This window comes from Antechinus flavipes, chromosome 5 (assembly GCF_016432865.1).
Source record: "Antechinus flavipes isolate AdamAnt ecotype Samford, QLD, Australia chromosome 5, AdamAnt_v2, whole genome shotgun sequence".
NCBI classification, from domain to species: Eukaryota; Metazoa; Chordata; class Mammalia; order Dasyuromorphia; family Dasyuridae; genus Antechinus; species Antechinus flavipes.
The window spans coordinates 91797553-91813953 of NC_067402.1; the positions used below are offsets into that span (position 1 = coordinate 91797553).

The following is a 16401-nucleotide window of genomic DNA, read 5'->3' on the forward strand; positions in this document are numbered from 1 at the left end:
AGCCAAAAAAAAAAGAGAAGAAATTCCCTGCATATAGAGTCAAAACAAGGTCATTTCTGAGTTGAGGCTTGAGCAAAGGTACAGGGATCCAAAGACAAAGTCATCACTCAAAAATAAAAAGCTAGTCTCACCTTGAATCAGAGAATATGGTATCCTGAATGTTGTAATGAAGAAAACAAGTCTCCTTGTTTCCTTAACAGTTTCCTTAAAGTGTCACCTCTTGTCTTTTTCTGCCCCAGATATCTGTTCTAAATATTTAAGTTCCCATTATACATTTTTTTTTTTTTGCCTTTTTTCCAAAATCCAAAAAGGTCTACTTGAATCAGACAACTGGGCACTTAAGACGAATTACCTATTTCATATGAGACAATGACTCTATTAGCATATGTTTGGATAAATGGCTCTTCTCACTATTGGTGCTTACTGAATGTTTAGTGTTAAGATAATGATAGGCAAGGATTGGAGAGCAGAGGGACAGAGAAGAGAATCACTTGGCTGTAGGACAAGGAGAAGAGAGGTGGAGATTCTTTTTTTTTTAATAACTTTTTATTGACAGAACCCATGCCAGGGTAATTTTTTACAGCATTATCCCTTGCACTCACTTCTGTTCCGAATTTTTCCCCTCCTTCCTCCACCCCCTCCCCCAGATGGCAAGCAGTCCTTTACATGTTCAATAGGTTACAGTATATCCTAGATACAACATATGTGTGCAGAACCAAACAGTTTTCTTGTTGCACAGGGAGAATTGGATTCAGAAGGTAAAAATAACCCAGGAAGAAAAACAAAAGTGCAAGCAGTTTATATTCATTTCCCAGTGTTCTTTCTTCGGGTGTAGCTCCCTCTGTCCATTCTTGATCAATTGAAACTGAATTAGCTCTCTTTATCGAAGAGATCCCCTTCCATCAGAATACATCCTCAAACAGTATTATTGTTGAGGTATAAAATGATCTCCTGGTTCTACTCATTTCACTTAGAATCAGTTCATGTAAGTTTCACCAGTCCTCTCTGAATTCATCCTGCTGGTCATTCCTTACAGAACAATAATATTCCATAACGTTCATATACCACAATTTACTCAACCATTCTCCAATTGATGGGCATCCTTTCATTTTCCAGCTTCTAGCTACTACAAACAAGGCTGCCACAAACATTTTGGCACATACAGGTCCCTTTGCCTTCTTTAGTATCTCTTTGGGGTATAAGCCCAGTAGAAACACTGCTGGATGAAAGGGTATGCACAGTTTGATAACTTTTTGAGCATAGTTCCAAATTGCTCTCCAGAATGGCTGGATATGTTCACAATTCCACCAACAATGTATCAGTGCCCCTGTTTTCCCACATCTCCTCCAACATTCCACCTTATCTTTCCCTGTCATTCTAGCCAATCTGACAGGTGTGTAGAGTTGTCTTAATTTGCATTTCTCTGATTAATAATGATTTGGAGCATATTTTCATATGGCTAGAAATAGTTTTAATTTCTTTGTCTGAGAATTGTCTGTTCATATCCTTTGACCATTTATTAATTGGAGAATGGCTTGATTTCTTATAAATTAGAGTCAATTCTCTATATATTTTGGAAATGAGCCTTTATCAGAACCTTTGACTGTAAAAATGTTTTCCCAGTTTATTGTTTCCCTTCTAATCTTGTCTGCATTTGTTTTGTTTGTACAAAAACTTTTCAATTTGATATAATCAAAATTTTCTATTTTGTGGTCAATAGTGATCTCTAGTTCTTCTTTGGTCATAAATTCTTCCCTCTTCCACAGGTCTGAGAGGTAAACTATCTTATGCTCTTCCAATTTATTTATAATCTCATTCTTTATGCCTAGGTCATGAACCCATTTTGACCTTATCTTGGTGTACGATGTTAAGTGTGGGTCAATGCCTAGTTTTTGCCATACTAATTTCCAATTTTCCCAGCAATTTTTGTCAAATAATGCATTCTTATCCCAAAAACTGGGGTCTTTGGGTTTGTCAAACACTAGATTATTAAAGTTATTGGCTGTTTTGTCCTTTGAACCTAACCTATTCCATTGATCAACTAGTCTATTTCTTAGCCAATACCAGATGGTTTTAGTAACTGCTGCTTTATAATATAATTTTAGATCTGGTACAGCTAGGCCACCTTCATTAGATTTTTTTTTTCATTAATTCCCTTGAAATTCTTGAACTTTTGTTTTTCCATATGAACTTTGTTGTTATTTTTTGTAGGTCATCAAAATAGTTTTTTGGGAGTTTGATTGGTATAGCGCTAAATAAATAAATTAGTTTAGGTAGTATTGTCATTTTTATTATATTTGCTCACCAATCCAAGAGCATTTAATATTTTTCCGTTGGTCAGATCAGACTTAATTTGTGTGGAAAGTGTTTTGTAGTTTTGCTCATAAAGTTTCTGATTTTCCCTTGGCAATTAGATTCCTAAATATTTTATACAATCAGTAGTTACTTTAAATGAATTTCTCTTTGTAATGCTAGCTGTTGGGTTTTGTTAGTGATATGTAAGAATCCTGATGACTTATATAGGTTTATTTTGTATCCTGCAACTTTGCTAAAGGTGTGGATTGTTTCTAATAACTTTTTAGTAGAGTCTCTGGGGTTCTCTAAGTATACCATCATATCATCAGCAAAGAGTGATAATTTGGTTTCCTCATTGCCTATTCTTATTCCTTTAATCTCTTTCTCAACTCTTATTGCCAAAGCTAGTATTTCTAATACAATATTAAATAGTAACGGTGATAGTGGGCAACCTTGTTTCACTTCTGATCTTATTGGGAATGGTTGCAGTTTGGCAAGGGCTAAAACTCTTAAAAGGTGTGCTAGAATCAAACAACCTGAATAAGAATCACTTACTGCTGAGGCAAATCTCTTGCTCTGAGAAAGGGAAAGAAGGCCAAGGTTGGAAGCAGATGGACAATTACTTGAAATCATGTCACAGTGATCTAGTCAAAGGCAGCTGCCCCAGTTCAGATGCCTAGAAGCCTCTCAGCTACTGATGCCTCCATTCCCCTCCATCTACCACCCTGGCTTGTGCATAGGGACCCTCAGCAGTACCCCTAGAACAGCTGGAGCCTGCAGAGAATGCTGGTTCTCAGCCTAGATTAACTCATCTCAGAATTCCCTGGCTGCAGAGTTTGGATGCAGAGATTTGGAAAGTCTGGAACATCCCAGGATTTGGAATCTGTGGCATCTGCCGAGGACCAGCTTTTCAAAAACTATTAGTACCACTCAAGAAGCAGCTGGCCAGGCAGTTCTGACTCTGCCAGCTCCCATAGACTGGGGCCTTGATGCCTCAGGCTCTAAGTCCAAGGCAGAGTTCAAGGATGATACCACCAAATACCGCCTTATACAACTCAGCCCATGGCTCCTTCATTCACTCAAGAAGCAGAGTGTACAATGGCTAGAGGCCTGAACCTAGAGTCAGGAAAATCTGAGTTCCAATGATCCTTCAGATACTCCTTAGTTCTGTGACTTCAGGCAAGTCATTCTGTGTGGCCTCAGTTTCCTTATCTGTCCAATGGGGACATATCTCCTATCTATCTCCCAGGGCATTTGTGAGAACCAAATGAGATTATATTTGTAAAGTGCTTTACAATGGTACATAAATCCTTATCCCCCCTTCCCCCAAGCAAACTAGTCCTTCTGCTTACTCTCTAATTCTGCCTTTACCCTTTGACTTGGGCTTGTTCCTAAGATTCTGTCTGAGCTGGATCCCTCACTCCATGAAGTCTGGTTTTGGCTTCCTACCAGAATGGAGTCCTATTAGAATACAGCATTCCTGGCTAACAGGGATTGAGAGAGCTTGATCATGAGGGATGGGACATTGATGTTTGGAGCTTGCTAGAAAGGGAGTACCCTAATAACTGTCCCAGTCCTCATTTTTCTTTCCTTAGGAAAATGGCCAGAAAAGAACTTCCAACCCGGAAGAAGAACAAAGCGGAGACCCCAGCTCTTGGTCAACCCTTACATCTGAGCTCCCTATATGACTATCCCTGGGATAACCTCATCCCTGGTAATTATTGTCTTGAAAGCAAAACCTTATTCCAGATATCAGGAGAGGGCAGTGTTAGAGAATAATTATTTATAGGTGAAAACTAGTTAGTCTCAGAAAGTCAGACTCAGAGACTGTCTCGGTGATTAATGCGTCTCACTTTCTTTTTTCTCCCAGTTAGAACCCACCTAGAATAATTTGTTTTTATGGGAAATGTTAGATGATAGCACATCCCAGGAACGATAAGGGATTTCTAAAGAGGACAGATAGAGGAGAGGATTATTCACTATTAAAGGGTGGAGGTCAAAAAGTGAAACAATCTTTGAATTATCTTAAATATGACTAATATGACTGAAGTTTTAAAAAACACCTTTACTCAGAGAAAGTGTCAGTTTCAATTAAATCAGACACAATTTGGAAGAAGAAGAGAGCAGATGGTCTTTCTCTCTCTCTGTCTCTCCGTGCATCTCTGTCCTGTCTCTCTCTGTCTCTGTCTCTCTTTCACACACACACACACACACACACACACACACACACACACACACACATCCTTCCATCCAAGGAGTTTGCACATGTTAATCAGACTGGTTAACATCAAGTTGAAGAGCAGCCTTGAAGGAGAAAAGAAGATAGGACAGTTCAGAATGAGGGACTGGGAGAAAGGTGAAAGGCTAGTAGGTCTAGCACTTTCTCTTGAAAAGGGTGAGGTTTGCAGATTTTTTCAATACACATTGACTTTTCATCTTTATCAACATCTAGAAGAGAGGCAATTGGTGGGTGTGTCAGTGGATAAAGTACTAGGTCTAGAGTCAGGAAGACTTAGGAGCAGGAATTCTTGCTCTTTTTCTGTCTTCAACCTCTTAGTAATATGGTCAAGCAAAATAACATTTTTAAAAGAATAAAATAAACACAGGATCACAAAAGAAACCAATTACATTCAAATGCAAACACACACACACACACCCAAAACACTTATTCAAGTTCATGGATCTCACAGTAAAGATACCTTGTTGAACATTCACTCAGTGGTTTAAGGGACTTTATGTATCATCCCATAGGAAAAGTCTTTAGAACTTCCAGGCCAATTCCTACCCATATTATCTCCTTCAAGCTTATAGACAGTTTTTAAGCATCAGTTCTTACTTAATATATTACCTCATTATCACTAGATTACTTATTTCATATCATTAGAGATACTGTATGGCACAGAAATGATATCTTAGATAAGATCCCTAGGATCCTATGATTCTGTTTAAATAACCTTATATTCAATGAGTACTTTCAGCTGTCATGTCACCTTGGTGACTTATTCAGGCCCATGTTGGGCAGCCCATTAAAATTCCTAGACTATAAGTCGTTTTGCAGTTTTTTCTGGTTTATCTTGTGATTGCAGCTAGTAGTATTCTTCTTCACAACAGATATTTTAATTTTTGACTTATTTCTCATCTACGTTTGGTGCTTGATCAATTTTCATAAATTAAATTTGTCCAGGTATTAAGGTTTCCTTTTACTGTTTGCTAGAACCTTACTCACTCATTTAGCCTCACTCACCCCCACCCCACTTCCCTACCACTTTTTTTTTCAAAATACATACAGAGATAATTTTCAATATTCATCCTTGAAAAACATTGTGTTCCAATTTTTTTCTCCCTCCCTCTCCCTCTTCCCCTCCCCTAAATAGAAAGTAATCTAATGTAGGTTAAACATATGCAATTCTTCTAAACATGTTTCCACATTTATCGTGCTGCACAAGAAAAATTAGATCAAAAGGGAGAAAATGACAAAAGACAAAACAAGTAAGCAAACAACAAGAAAAGATGAAAATGCTGTGTTATGATCCACATTCAGTCTACACATAGTCCTCTCTTTGGATATAGTTGGCTCTCTCCATCACAAGTGTATTAGAATTGCCATAAATCACTTTATTGTTGAAAAGATATTAGTCCATTAGTCCATTACATAATCTTCCCATTGCTGTGTACAATGTTCTCCTGGTTCTACTCACTTCACTTAGCCTCAGTTCATGTAAGTCTCTCCAAGCCTTTCTAAAATCACCCTGCTCATTTCTTATAGAACAATAGTATTCCATTACATTCATACACCATAACTTCTTCAGCCATTTCCCAATTGATAGATATTCATTCACTTTCCTGTTCCTTGCCACTACAAAAAGGGCTGCTACAAACAGTTTTGCCCATGTGGATCCCTTTCCCTTTTTTATGATCTCTTTTGAATATAGACCCAATAAAGACACTGCTGGATCAAAGTGTATGCACTGTTTTATGGACCTTTAGGCATAGTTCTAATTGCTCTCCAGAATGGTTGGATCAGGTCACAACTCCACCAACACTGTGTTAGTGTTCCAGTTTTCCCACATCCCCTCCAACATTTATAATTATCTTTTCCTGTCATCTTAGCCAATCTGAAAGGTGTAAAGTAATACCTCAAAGTTGTTTTAATTTGTATTTATCTAATAAAATGTGATTTAGAGCATTTTTATATGACTTGAAATGGCTTTAACTTTTTTATCTGAAAATTGTATGCCCATATTCTTTTTTATTTATTTTTATTATATATTGCTTTATTAATCATGTTGAGAGAGAAAAATCAGAGCAAAAGGGGAAAACCATGGGAGAGATTTAAAAAAAAACAACAGAAAAAAAGAAGTGAACATAGCATGTGTTGATTTACATTCAGTCTCCATAGTTCTTTTTTTGGATGCAGGTGACATTTTCTGTCCAAAGTCTATTGGGATTGCTTTATATCACTGAACTACTGAGAAGAACCAAGTGTTTCATAGTCAATCATCATACATTCTTGCTGTTATTGCATACAATGTATTCCTGGTTCTACTTGTTTCTCTCAGCATCAGTTCATGTAAATCTTTCCAGGCCTTTCTAAAATAAGCTTATTTATCATTTATTATAGAACAATAAGATTCCATTATCTTCATATATCACAACTTGTTTAACCATTCCTCAATCGATGGGCATCTATTCATTTTCCAAATCTTTGTTACCACAAAAAGAGCTGCTACATTTTTTGGCATGTGTGGGTCCTTTTCCTTACTTTATGATTTCTTTGGGAAACAGACCTTAGTAATGGTGCTTCTGGATCAAAGGGTATGCACAGTTTGATAGGATGGTTTATATTCTTATCAATTTGAGTTAATTCTTTATGTATTTTAGAAATGAAGCCTTCAGGTTATCAAACTATGCATACCCTTTGATTGAGAGTATCTCTACTGGGTCTGTATCCCAAAAAAATCATTAAAAAAAGGAAAAGAACCCACATGTGCCAAAATGTTTGTAACAGCCCTTTTTGTAGTGGCAAGAAACTGGAAAGTAAAAAGATGTCCATGAGTTAGAGAATGGTTGAACAAATTATGGTATATGAATGTTATGGAATATTATTGTTTTATAAGAAATGATAAACAAGCTGATTTCAGAAAGACCTGAAGAGATTTACATGAACTGATGCTAAAGGAAGTGAGTAAAGTCAAGAGAACATTGTACACAGCAACAAGAAGATTATATGATGATCAACTATGAAGGACTAAGGTCTTTTCAACAATAAGGTGATTTAGGGCAATTCCAATACACTTGTGATTAAGAGAGCACTCTGTATCCAGAGAGAGGACTATGGAGACTGAGTGTGGATCAAAATATTGTATTATCATCTTTTGTTATTGTTGTTTGCTTGCTTGTTCTGTTCTTTCTCATTTATCCCTTTTTGATCTAATTTTTCTTGTGCAACATGATAAATGTGGAAATGTTTAGAAGAATTGCACATGTTTAGCCAATATTGGATTATTTTATGTTTAGGAGGGGAAGGGGAAGAGAGGAAGAAAAATTTGGAACACAAGGTTTTGCAAAGGTGAATACTAAAAATTATCTATGCATATATTTTGAAAATAAAAAGCTTTCATAAAAAAGCAAAAGAAATGAGGCCTTTATCAGAAATACTAGATAGAAAAATTTTGTTCCCAGCTTTCTGCTTCCCTTCTAATCTTGGTTACATTGGTTTTGTTTGTATAAACCCTTTTTAATTTAATGTAATTAATTTATCCATTTGCATTTCATAATTTTCACAAGGTTTTCTTTGGCCATAAATTCCTTCCTTCTCCACAAATCTTTGAGGTAGATGACCCCTTCTCCTAATTTACATAAAGTATCACCTTTTGTGTCTAAATCATGAACCCATTTCCATCTTATCTTTTTATATTGTGTTAGATGTTGCTCACTGCCATATTTCTGCCATACTATTTTCCAATTCCCCCAGCAATTTTTGTCAAATAATGAATTCTTATCCCAGAACTTAGATATATACACTTCTTCCATGTTCTTGCCTCCACTCTCACTCCCCCAGCTGACCTTCCTGCCCTACACTGGCATCCTTTCCATGGCCCTAAGTTCAGGTCACTCACAGAAAATGCATGAGGGAAGGTTCTCCTGAATGAATTTAGGAAGTTTAGGATTAAGGACACTTTGTCAATTTCTCAAACTTATTTAAGTGATTACTCTGGAGGAAAACTCATTTCCAATTCAGTATTGTTGTTATAGTATATCATCCATGATAGTAAGAGAAAAGAGGAAAAACCAACAAGAGACTTAATTGGCCAAAATAGGTCTCAATCTTTTTACAGCTGGCCAGAAATAGGAAGGAGTTGTTCCAGTCAGTTCATCCAATCAAAAAGAAGTATTTATTAAGTAACAAATGTCTAACATTGTGCTTGGTGCTGGTTGATTCAAATACACAGAAAGAAGCCATCTTTCTTTCAAGGAGCTGACATTCTATTGGGAAAAGCCTACATTTTAATCAAGAAATTAACTTCCCGATTAGGGTGGTGATATAGCTCCTAAGAAGAGCTCCCAGCTTTCCCCTTTGGTACAAGAAAATCCCATTCTTAATGAATGTGAGGGGTCTACTTCTCTTGTGAGATGATAAGAGAGGAAAAAGTTATAGGATTGTGATTGATGGGAGAAAAGGTGCTATCTTGCTACTTGTGCTTCCAAATCTATATGCTAGAATCTTTGAACACTGTCATTGGTGGAGAGAGATGAGCATTATAGGACTACAATGATCCCTAATCTATTTAAGGTTAGTTAAAAAGAATTTTTTTTTTAAATTTATAATCCTAGGTGCTAGAAGGTTGTTGGGGTTTAGGTAGATACTTATCTGTAAAATCCTAATTAGGGAGACAGAAGGAGACCTCAACTAGGGCTCCTACAGTTGACAAAGAGAATGTGGAACTTCTGAGCTTGAGGAAGCTTTTTTTATTTTTTAAGGAATAAGACTTATTCAAGGTGATTTCCCTTTACTTGGTGTTAAATGTTCCTTCCAATAGATGATTATGTGGTAACTCAAGTCTCCACACTAGGAAAGAGAAAAAGGAAATCCAATCAAGAGATTTATATCCTTATAACTTTCTAAAGCCCAGAGAGATTATACAGAGCAGAAAGATGATGTAATGCTTTAAATCTGCATCTGAAGAGGAGTTCCAAAAATGACTTCTTAGTTTTCCTTTTCTGCTTATGAAAAGTTCTTTTTCTGCTCTCTACTATACATGTTTAATTTGGGCAGAATGATGATGACAGTTGAGGACTACGGTGTTATTTGCTACCTCAGTTTATAGATCTGGGTTTTGGAATCTGTTGTTACTTGTCCTTTTTCTTAAAGAGGATTATGACACCAGGAAGGTGATACCATGACATGCAAGTGAATTGGATTGAAGTGAAAGAGGACTGTGCAAGGTCACCTGCCTCACTTTCACCTACAGAGCCATCGGGGTCCAGTGGCCACATATGGATCAGATGAGTGGAGATGGCCCTGGATATAATGGGAGATCCTGATGTTTTTAAGCAAAGGTCTTTAACAGGTCTCCATTTGACTCAATGAATAAAGATAGGTAGCAATTGAGACAAAGAATCTCTTCTTTCTCCTAGACAAAAAAAATTGGTTGAGGGCACATGGAGATGAAAGATTCCTTAATTTTTTAAGACACATTAACTAGGGAATTTTAGAGAAACTTAGCAATGTTATTAGGTGATATTGGCTCTGAGCCAATATGATCACTTATCTAGGATATTAATTGAATAATATCTTCTAGACTAGTTTTAGTGACAATAGCAAAAGCTAATAGACAATCCTTAAAGGAAACCTACCAATTACTTGTCAAGTGATGGAAGAATGGCCTAGCCTTGTTCTCATAGGAAAGGAATCAAATTTATACAGGTGCTCACCTTTTTGGTTTGGGGGTGTTTTTTTTCTGGGATTCTACTTGTGAAATGCTCATTTAGATTCTAGGGGGCATGGGAAATAAACTTTTCTATTTACATTTTTTGTTAAATATTTGCTAGTGACATTTTTGTCTAATTTAATTCACTTTTGAATTCCAAATACTATCCATCCACCCATACCTTTCCCCCTCCATTGAAAAGACAACCAACATGACATCCATTTATACATTTGAAGTCATGCAGATCATATATTAGCCATGTTGCCAAAACAAAAAGCAAGAAAAACATATGTGTGTGCATTATATATGTATGTATATATATCCTATATGTGAGTATGTGTGTATATGTGTGTGTATGTATATATATTTTTATCTGAACTCAGAATTTAGAGGTGATTGGAGTTCATCTCCTTTGGGATTCTAACTATGAAATAGTAATTCAGAATCTTTGAGGTAGAGAGGAATAAACTTCCACATCAATAAGATCATAACTTGAAGGAAAAGGCCACAATTATTAATATGGTTGTGTAAACTTGGCTATGTATAAATGTGTACATGCATGTGTTTTTCAATAAGCAATAATGATGCATTTATAGTATGTGCCAGAGAAAGGGTGACATATGCAATTATATAAATCTAATACTCCGCTCAACACTCCCTCCCCCTCCCCAAAGTCACCTGGTGGTGGTGGTCCCTCTTCTGCTCAAAAAGATCTGTGAATTTTACTAGGACAAAAGAGAGATGGCCATACTCAAAGCTTGTCCAGATTGTTAGGACCCACCTTAGCTTGTGCACCATGGGCATAACCTTCAGAACCTCAATATCACCTCTTTGTCATCCAGGATTTTTGAGCAGGTTTTATTAGAATTATCTATAAAACCAAATGCTTCATATTTCTTTCTCACTTATTTCCGACAGACCCAAACATCAGTGGAAGAAACTCAAGGAAGCTAGAATTAAAAATTGTCCTTGTGGGGAAAACAGGGTCTGGAAAAAGTGCAACAGGAAACACACTCCTGGGCAGGAGAGAGTTTGAGTCCAAGTGTTCAGGAGGGTCAGTCACCAAAATCTGCAAGAAAGCCAGAACCACATGGAATGGAAGGAACATTTGTGTTATTGATACTCCAGGCATTTTTGACACTGATATCACAGAGGAAAAAAACCTGAATGAAATTGCTCGTTTCATGACACTGTCCTCTCCAGGACCACATGCTCTACTCCTGGTGTTGCAAGTGGGCCGTTTCAGCCAGGAGGAGAAGGCAGCCATTGAACGCCTTTACAAAATTCTAGGACCTGAAGCAGTGAAGTTTTTGATCATTGTATTCACTGGAAAAGACAAACTAGGAGAAGAAAGCCTAGAAGATTACTTAGGAACCATTCATGACTCTTATTTCAAGGAGTTGTTGGAGAAATGTGCCCATCGATGCTGTGCATTTGACAATAATGCTACTGGAGCCCAGAGAGATGCCCAGATTTCAGAGCTGATGGCCATGGTTGGAAACATGGTGCAATATAATGGGGGCAGCCACTACACCAACAATATATATAAATCTATGGAAGCGCTCCTGCAGAAAGAGACAGAAGATCTTCAGCAATGCTACAAGGAGCAGTTTGAGAGGGAAAGAGAAGAAATAAGATGGAATTATGAAAATCAAATACGAGAGTTGAAGAAGCAAAAGCAAAAATGGGAAATAGAAAAGAAAACGGAAAAATTTGAAAAGAAAATGCAAAATGTTAAGTGTGAGATGAAGCAAGAGTTTGAAGCGTTAAACTGGAGGTACCAGAAAAATTATCACTATGCCCGAAATGAGATGGAGAATAATGACAATACGCTTTTGAAAATGCTTAGTTTTATTTTGCCCATTGTCGTAAATTTTGCTATATTTTTGCTTAAAAAGGCCTTCTGAGGGACAGATATTTGATGTAGTGGATAGAGGACCAGCCCCAAAGTCAGGAGAACTTGAGTTGAAACCTGGCCTCAGACACTTAAAACTTCCTGGCTGTGTGACCCTGGACAAGTCACTTAATTTCAATTGCCTCAGTAAAAAACAAACAAAAACAAAAACAAAAAAGAAAGCAAGTCTTCTGACTGCCAGAATCATTTCATTTTTAGTTTTCACCATATGTGCTGTCATTACAAAGTGAGGCTAAGTAATGGAGATCACATGGTTAATAATAACAATTGAATCCAAGTCTCCTAATTACAGGCTAGTGTCATTTCACTGCTTTCTAAAGAGCAAATCCTTTTGGAAGAATGCATTATGATATTTTGCAGTAGCAGATATAATTTCTTAATATCTCAGGTTCATTTTTTTATGTTCTTATAGAAACAAGCATCTTGAAACCAGGAGATTGCAAGAAAACAAAACTCATTCTGTAGAATTATGAGCTACCTGTCTGAGTTCTATTGTGTCCTTTCCCCCACCCCACCCCATCCCACCTCTTGCCCCCAATAAGGATTTTATTTTTTATTGGCCATTACTTCTATCATACTCAATCTTTAAGAAATGGCTAAAAACTCATCATCCCTTCCCAAATCTTCCCTAACTCCTCTCTTTTTCCACTCTGATGATGTCTGTTCTCTCCTTTTTACAGCACTTCATATGTGGATTTTCCCACATTGTGAGTTACACATTGCCTTGTAAGTACTAACATTTTGTCTCACAAGGATATATTGTTTTGATAAACATATTGTAAATTCTTTAGATATGGAAGGCTGAAGCTTCTACTTTAATTGTCACTCCTTCTTAGAAGCCCTTCCCAAGACCCATTCTTTTTATTTACTAATATGGGTTTGTAAAAATCAAGAAGCAGGGGTAAGTAGATGGCACAGGATAAACCACTGGCTCTAAAGTCAAGAGAATCTGAGTTCAAATCCGGCATCAGACACTTAACACTTCCTATCTGGGCAAGTCACTTAACCCTACTTGCCTCAGCAAAAATTCAAAACAAAAAATACAAAAATCAAGAAGCACAAGTAATCTCAAGTTGAAGGAAAATTTGCTTATTGTCACATACATACCTGCCGTAATACATACCTGCAGGTAGCCAAAGAGTAATCCTGTAAAATTTCCCTGTGTTGCTCCAATTTTTATTCCTTTGATCAAACAATTACTCTGATTTCTTCTCTTTACCAAACATTGCTTTCCATGTGACATAATATTGATGCAAGTTCTATTTTTTATCCTGAAGAAATTCTGTTTTCAGATCTCCTTACAAACAATCCTACAATTTTATCAACTACTCTATTGCCTCCTTTTTCGATTTTACAATTTTATGGGTCAACACAAATTATTTTCACTTACAACAACATTCTTTTACAGTCATACACAAAATTTAAGTCTTTACTATCAATGTGAAATTGAGTTCCTTAAAGTTAACAATAAATATAATAAATAACAATAAAAAAATTTTGAACCAATAAAAAAAATGAAGGGTCAGAAAGATAAATGTGCTTGAAGAAGGCAAAGAAGAATGGGGAGGTTTGGAATGAAGAGTTTTTACAAGGGAAGGTTGTGAAATAATTGTGGGGATGAGGTGGCCAATGATTAAACCACACTCCTGTCAGAATTGATTCAAAAAGGGTGAATGCGTATACATACTCAGTTGGATATGGAAATCTATCTTAAGTAACAGAGGGAGGGGAATAAGGAAAAGGATATGGGATGCTAAAAAGAAGGTGAATTAAAGGAGGGGGCAATGGCCAGTAGCAAAATGACCTTTGGAAGAGGGGCAAGGTGAAAAGAGAGAAAAAGATAAAACAGAAGGAAACAGAATGGAGAGGAATACACAATAATCCTAACTATGAATTTGAATGGGATAAACTCAATCATAAAAGAAGCTGATAGAAGAATGAATTAGAAACCAGAATTCAACAATACTTTGTTTGCAAGAAAAACTTGAAACAGAAAGATATATATATGCAGTTACAATAAAGAGCTAAACTAGAATCTATTATGCTTCTGTGAGGGAGAAAGAAAGAAAATAAAAAGGTAGGGTTAGCAATCAAAATCTGAGACCTAACTCCAATGAAAACAAAAAGTCTGCATCCAGTGAAAAAAATATAAGGGGAAGGTGGGAAATATCAGACAATCTCAAGACATCATCTCATGTCATGGGTCCACTTTGAGAAAGAAAGAACTAAGGGTTTGGAGCAGAACCAGAAGATCATTTTATATACCTCAACAACGATACTGTTTGAGGATGTATTCTGATGGAAGTGGATCTCTTCGATAAAGAGAGCTTTAATTGATCAAAGATGGATAGAAGTAGCTACACCCAAAGAAAGAACACGGGAAATGAATATAAACTGCTTGCATTTTTGTTTTTCTTCCCGGGTTATTTATACCTCCTGAATCCAATTCTCCCTGTGCAACAAGAAAGGTTCTGCACATATATATTGTATCTAGGATATATTGTAACCTATTCTACATGTAAAGGACTGCTTGCCATGTAGGGGAAGGGGTGGAGGGAGGGAGGGGAAAAATTGGAACAGAAGTGAATGCAAGGGATAATGCTGTAAAAAATTACCCTGGCATGGGTTCTATCAATAAAAAGTTATTTAAAAAAAAAGAACTAAGGGTTTGAATATCATAGTCAACTCCTTCCTTAGAATGTGGACAAGGTGAACCAGAGACAGGGCACTCCAGGCTGGACAGAGGTTCAGCAGCAGTTCTTGGCAGGAAACTCCTTGAACAGGTACAGATAAGAGAAGTACATGAGACCAGAACATGTCCTGGAGGAGGTGGCAAATGTCAGGTAGTAATAGACCTTGAACTCAGCCCCAACTGACTTCTCAACTCGCTATCCACCTCAGCAATCTGCCTCTCCAGATGGGTTTTGTACTTACAAGAGAGGGAAACTCTTTAATTCTTATGCCTTCAGCTCTGTGGAAGTAATTACTCAACATAATCATAGATGTTTAGGTTTCAATGTATAAATATTAAGTTAACATATTAAGCCCCTTGTGACTATTTTTAAGACGTACAAACATCGTGTGTGTGTGAGTGTGTGTGTGTGTGTGTGTGTGTGTGCTTTTAGGAAGGGAAGTAAAAACTAAGATCCCTCAAATGAGGAAGTGCATTTATTTTGATCCCTAAGGCAAATAAAACAGAGATAAGAGATGAACATTTTTATTTCACAAGGAAGATATTATATCTGCTTGTAAATATTTTAAGTTATCTTGGAGAAATTTCAATAAAATGATAAAAAGCATTACACAGTTCTTGTGTCACTCAGGGGGCATATGGGTTCTTCCAATGTTAAATAGCTAAGACAGCCAATGATCTAGGCAGACCTGTATGAGACAGATTTGTGCAGTATGGGATGTAATGGGAATAAAGATTAATTTTTGTAACTTTTAACCCCATCCTCCTCCCACCCCTGGCCAAATTTGGCCAAGTTTTCCATCATCAAACAACAGAGACTATTCAGCAGCTGAAAAGTCAGTTAAAGAGAATTCCAATGGCATTTGAGGAAACAGAGACACAGGCTCCCCAGGAAGAGATAGACTGAAATCAGAAACTCAGAGCAAAAACAGCTTCAAGAAGGGGGATTCTAACAATAAAAACAAGAGTAATCTATCAATTCAAGATGGCTGTCAACACGTTGAGGAAGAGTAGATATTGTGAGGCCCACTGAGGAATTAACCCAGCAGAGATGCTGATCCCAGGGGAAAACTTTAGGAGGGTTCTATAAAGAAGGACACAGGGAGCTGAGTGGTGCAATGGACAGAGCATCCAGGAAAACTCATCATCCTAAATTCTAATCTGTCCACAGACATTTAATCTGTGTGATACTAGACAAATGTCTTTTTTTTTTTTAATTTTATTAAAGCTTTTTATTTACAAAGTATATGCATGGGTAATTTTCCCAACACTGACCCTTGCAAAACCTTTTTTTTCCAAATTTTCCCCTCCTTCTCCCCATCCCCTCCCCTAGCTGGCAGGTAGTCCAATATATGTTAAATATGTTGAAATACATGTTAGATCCAATATATGTATACATATTTATAGTAATCTTGTTGTGCAAGAAAAATCAGATCAAGAAGAAAGAAAAAGAAAAACTGAGAAAGAAAACACAATGCAAGCAAATAACAACAGAGAGAGTAAGAATGCTATGTTGTGGTCCACACTCTGTTCCCATAGTTCTTTCTCTGGATGTAGATGGCTTTCTT

The 16401-nt window shown here is 36.8% G+C and overlaps 1 protein-coding gene across 1 annotated transcript; it reads left to right on the top strand.

The window, feature by feature from the left end:
- The first annotated feature begins 3890 nt into the window (after window positions 1–3890).
- On the top strand, window positions 3891–14396 carry LOC127538187 (GTPase IMAP family member 4-like). The gene is made up of 2 exons (XM_051961808.1): window positions 3891–4009; window positions 11145–14396. Exons 1-2 carry the CDS (start codon window positions 3895–3897, stop codon window positions 12131–12133), a joined length of 1104 nt encoding a protein of 367 aa, XP_051817768.1. The 5' UTR covers window positions 3891–3894; the 3' UTR covers window positions 12134–14396.
- Window positions 14397–16401: the final 2005 nt, after the last annotated feature.